Here is a 6,000-nt window from a genome sequence, read left to right as displayed (position 1 = left end):
TTTAAATTGATTGAACTTTTTTAATGTGATAATTGGGGGTAAACTGCGGCTGAAGTGATTATTTTTGACTGTTGGTGTTGGTAACAGCCATGGTTCTACCTGTTGAGGATATTGCTTCATTACATTTGGGAATGGAGTGAGATTTGGGTTGGGACCTGGCGATTGAATGTTATTTCACACATTTTATATCTATCATGAAACATTTTTAATCTGCTTTTGCAAAGAATACACGAGGTTCCTCCTTTCCCAGTTCCGAAAAAACGGTGTATGTTAACTGCCTTACACAGAAATATTAAAGTTGCAATAAAAAAGTGAAAATTACGTATTTAAGGTAAGGTAATGACTGGGTCGTTACTGCTACTTTTTCGCTAAAAAAAATACTTTATATTGCAAATCGTATTGAAAAATGGCTCTTACGATTATGATTGAACTCGTTAAATACATATAAGGTAGGGAGACCAAATATGGCATAGTTTACTATAGCCTTTAGTTTCGTTACAGCCCATTGCTAAAAAATAATGCAAAGATTGGATTACTGTTGGAAGTTATGGAATAACGGGTTCTGGGATCCAGTGTAGCTTTGAAGTCAAAGGACTCAAGTCGTCACTATATTTGAGGCGAGTTCTCATGTTTCTTGTGAATGATATGGTTGAGCTATCTGGGAACCTGTTGATTTCTATAGCTTCTTCTAGGATCTCTACCTTCAGGATATTAGTAGGGTTTTGTTTGAATTTCGTTTTTTTCTAAAGGAAGTGGTTCAGTAAAAACAGGGGGTTACCCATTATAGTTATATTTTCTATCGATCCCTAGCTAGATCATATTAGGACACCCTTTATTTTCATATTTTTCATCATAACAATGCTGTTTTGTTGCTAATTAGTAGTGCAAGACGTTTTACCAAGGTTAATAAGACATGGTAATGTGTTGCATGTTCCAAGCTTATATCCACAAATTGTGTTGGGTATGACATCCGACTTGACAGGGTGTGTGCCCAGAACGTGAAGAGTAACCTAAATTTATTCCTATGATATTGCTTATGCAATATATATATATATGTATATATATATATTTTTTTTTTTATGATTTGAATCTTGAAGTTCTATCAATGGGTACATTCTCCACATGTTTGTATCATGTCACTATCTCACCTGCAGCAAATTTACTTGTATATATTTTTATATAGTTATAAATAACTATAAATAAATTATTTTAAAAAAAAATATTTGAATCGTGTTGAAATTTAATTTTGACTTTTTCTTGGTAAAAGAAATAAAGTTAACTATATAGAACATATTTGGGACCCCTGGTCTTAATATGGCCTTTTGATAATGATTTGGGTATTCGCCTAAAATTCCTTCTAAACTTTCTTTTAAATTGATTTCTTAATTTTATTATTACTGAAAATCATGCCTGAGCTACTACTGTTCAAAACTTATGTAGACCATATTTGGACCAGCTACCTTAATGGTTTTTAATATCAGCCAAGTCTCATTGAAATTAGTGTGATAAAAATTAAATACTGAATTTCGAAAATTGTTATCCAATAACTGCTTTTTATTTCGTTTATTTAAAATAATTAATCAACAATAAAGCCATAATAAAAATAAATCAATACATGAACTATAAATAACCTATGAGAGAAATTGATACGTAACTGAAGGAGAAATATTTGTCCTGATTCAAAATAACATTAGCAACATAAGTGTGTAGGATACCGCGAAATTATAATGTATAAAGTGAAATTATAAACAAATATTTTCGTGTTTTCATGATTTTAACAATAGTTAGTTTTTACTTTCAATTATTCTATACCAAAGAATTAATTTCAACTCTAAGTTGGGTACGATCCTTGCACCGCATAAGATTTTTACTTTATTTATTAGCTAGGGAAGTATATGTTTAATATATATTTTTATAAAGTAAATCTTTTTTTTTTGAAGTCATTATTACATACATATCCTTCATTAGGCGCCATAATCATTCAGACGCGATGAAGAGGGTAATAAAAAAAAAAAAATTTAAATAATAAAGATATAAAGATTGTTTATTTTACAAAAATATTGTATAGAGATGTATACACAAGATAAATATGTACATGACTAGAGAAAACAATGTACAACGAAACCTTGGGACCAACTACATTTATGTACAAGGTGCAATTGTTGGAGCCGGTTGTACGCAACCAAGCCAAGCTTAGCCCTGTAACGCGTACAATGCTCATTGCAATTTAAATCACAAATTTCTAATTCAGTAAATAGCATTAGTATTGCTACGATTTTTTTTTCTAAAAACTAGAGAATAAATATCTAAACTGCTTACATTAAAGCTATTTGAAAATACTCATGAGGGCGTGAGAAGACTCAAGTTTTAACGCCCCTTAGACTGCATGCTATATAAATATACCAGTATTATAAAAAATACTGATTTGTAGCTAACAATAATTAACAAATATCTCAATATCCATATTTAAATAATATTGTTTGTAATAAATATTTATATCCAACAATCTATTATTAAACTATGCAAGTGAATACGTTGTACTAAACATAGCGTAGTTATACAATTTATTTAAATGTGTGTATTGTTATAAAAAAAAAAATGATAATATCTCTTTTAATAGATCTTTTCATTCAAAGACCTGATCGACTGATCTACATTACATGTGTAACTATTTCTTAATACATATCTGTTCTTTTTTTTTTTTTTTAATTTTTTTTTTTATTTGTACATATAGTAACTAAACTAGTTTTATAAATAAACAATAATTTAAAATTCAACTATGATAAACAATACAATTTAATATCTACATAATCATAAATCTAAATATGTATGAGACCACATTTGGACGGAAAGTTTTCAACAGAAGCTAAATGAACGAGTACAATAAAATATTTATATTTAATATAATGCTTTATAATAATTTGCTATACATTTAAATCAAGTCTTATCTATAGATATGTTCCAAACACGAATCAAAACTAAGAAATAAAACAGGTTTTATGATGGTTTTGATTCGTGTTGGAACAAGTCTTGTATACGTCTCACAGCATTCTCTGGACGGAAGAGATCTGATTAAAAAATTTCTCTGACAAAATACTTAAAAATTAAAGCTTTCTGATATAGTCATCTCTTCACATAACTAATTATGATCGTAATGGAATAAATATCACAATTTCGGATAAAATTAGATTCTCTATAACAATTTATATACATATAAACCATAATAGCCCAGATCACAAAAGCTGAATTAGTCTAACAACTTTATGTAGTAATATTATTATCGTTTAGAAAGAAGAATGTATATATGATATATAAAGCTATATGTTTATAATAATGTCTATTTGGATGTTGAGAGGGGGTATGAGATCTGAAAGGCAACTCCTCCAAATAATCTACTCGTGATCCTCTTCTGTCACTGACGGCGCCGATTCTTCGCTGAGCATTCCGCAGGTACCTCCGCAGTTCTTGGAGCACCTGGAGCATTCTTCCTGATTCTCTCCTGTGGAGAAAAGAAAAAAAAAGTTTTATTTATCGTTTTTTTTTTTTTTTTTATTATTCAAAAAAAAACATAATATTTTCAAACATACGATAAAACTTCAACATTATTGGTCACAGGGACGGTTTAATGTTGTTTTAAAGTTTAAAAATGCTTGATATAAGAGCCGAACCTTGGCTTTATGACTGCTTTAAACTGCTTCATTACAAGTCCGAGGCCTGGCCCAGGCTTAATTGAAGCTTGCTCTTCACTGAAGCAAAAAACCCGCTTCATGGGACCCCTATTTGAAACGACAAGATTGGAACAAGGCAAGAAAAACAGCTCCCCTTCATTTTACCCCAAGACCAGCAAGGAATTCCTTCTTCCATGATTCCATGAATTTATAATTTCGATCAAATTTATTGAACCATTATCTGAACAAGAAATTAAATATCATGAAATATACAATTTAAAATCTTTATTCTTTAATATTATATCGATGTTTTAACACCAGAGGCATGCAAACATATACCTCGATCTACCTACCCACCTTAATTTAGTAAATCTTTTTTTTTCAAGTTTTTGTTCAAAGATCTAAAATTACTTTATTATTATTTGTAATTTTTTTTAATCAGCTTAATTACTTTATTTTATATTTGCAACTAAAACCTATAAAATATGTTTGTATTATTATTATTAGGACATGTTCCAGAATAAATGAACACTGTATGAATCAGTATTCATATTTTTTTACTGAATTGTAGAAATTCTACAATTTCCTAAAGGAATAACCTAAGCACTTCAGTTATATTTCAACATTTTTTTATATTGATCTTCTAAATTATTTTGGACAATAAATGTAACAAATATATTGGTGGAAGATTAAAATAACAAAAAAATCTTAAAACTTTATGAATGAAGATATATTGTAAGGAGTTATAAGTATAAGGCGTTGATAAATTAACTATATATTTTTTTATTAGATTGATTGATTTTATTAATTTTTTTCTTTTTTTTTGGTTATCTTTACAAATTTTAAATAAAAATAATATACTTCTGTTTAAACACGACAATAAAAAATATAGTTGGAAAATTAAAAAAGTTTATAAAGCGTCCTAATAGACAGTACAGAGTTTGTACTGGTATCCTTTATTTTTATTTATTTATTTATATTTTTTATTGTAGCAGGCATTTATCACATTTATTGATCAATTAGTTTAACGTATATTTTAATATACAATTTTAAACTCTTTGTTGTTGCGAACTCAAAATCTGCAATCGTTACATTGATATTGATGCCGTGGAAAATTCGATACTCAGATATAATAGAGTTGCTTCCATGTTCTTGATATATTTTTTTTATTACAAATAAATGACGGAAAGGATTCCCCTTAAACCACTTTCTCCAGAGAGACGCAAGAAAATTGTATTAAATCGTTTCCGAGTTACAGGACCCGTGGGAACTTTACTTTCTACATTCACGTTTAGCGGTCACGTACGACGGATTTCATACATTTCCCAAGAAAATGGACAATTTTTCCGTAATGCTTCCCTTGACGATGTGCAGAGGTAGATGCAAGTTACGTCTTAAAGAGCCTTCTGAATAAATATCCTTATAGTAAAAGGGATCATTACGACGGTCGTCGGGAGCCCGGCTGGACCAAATTACAGTGCGGAAATTCCGAAAGGTGGCGTCGCACTAATAGGATTACGATAGACACCGTAAAAAAAGGCACTACCTGTTCCTCGGCTGCGGACCAAAATGACATTTAATTTAGTCTATGACCCTTCATTTGGCACCCTCTTGATCACAGGGATTACATGGTCCCTTGGTATGCCAGGATTCCTCAATGTCTTGCATTGCATTTTAATGCTAGTCTGTCCCCTCCAAAGTGGCCAGTTTTGTAAACCATCTTGCATTAGAACAATAATGGTCTACATCAAAGCCGCTGTAGAATTCATGGTGCATCTAATTTTATAAGGAATATTTAAGTGAAATGGCTGTCTGTGGATCCTTCTAGATGACGCATATTTTAGATTTTATTATGATCGGAAAAAGAATTTATTTTTCAGATTGAATTTTATTTATTATTAGCCTATCAATATATTATACATTAATTTCTAGTTAGGTAATTCATTTAAAACAAAAAGTTCTTTTGATTCTTTCCCTCAACTATCTTTATTTATTTCTGTTTCATAAAAAAGAATTTCTTAAAATATTCATATTTTTTTTACTTGCATTATATACATCAGTTGTACTATATTTTCACTATCGTAACTTAAAATTATTATAAGTAAAACTGTACCGCACCCAGGAAGAGTCTTGAGGTCCAGTACTTTGTAAGGAAGTAATATTACTAGACCAACGATTGTGCAAGGAGGTCAGAGTCGCGCTGGACCGCCAGATTTTTACCCAATTAATAAAACCCAATTCAGAAGGCTGGGTATGCCTGGAGGGCTCCCGTACCAACAGGACTCACAGCTATAGAAAATGCTTACCACTGAACTACCCGCCTTTATTTAGT

General features: G+C 30.2%; 1 protein-coding gene across 1 annotated transcript in view; it reads right to left on the bottom strand.

Moving 5' to 3' along the window:
• Window positions 1-2,025: 2,025 nt before the first annotated feature.
• LOC106680938 (zinc finger protein 391) overlaps window positions 2,026-6,000 on the bottom strand; it is a 204,513-nt gene continuing 200,538 nt past the window's right edge. Inside the window, exon 8 of the mRNA XM_014420980.2 lies at window positions 2,026-3,499. Within this exon, the coding sequence (XP_014276466.1) occupies window positions 3,393-3,499 (107 nt within the window). The 3' untranslated portion in view covers window positions 2,026-3,392. The remainder of the gene's footprint in view (window positions 3,500-6,000) is intronic.

Source organism: Halyomorpha halys, unplaced genomic scaffold, assembly GCF_000696795.3.
Source record: "Halyomorpha halys isolate HHAL.00 unplaced genomic scaffold, Hhal_1.1 Scaffold299.1, whole genome shotgun sequence".
Lineage (NCBI taxonomy): Eukaryota > Metazoa > Arthropoda > Insecta > Hemiptera > Pentatomidae > Halyomorpha > Halyomorpha halys.
This window is presented reverse-complemented; position numbering and strand designations above follow the sequence as displayed.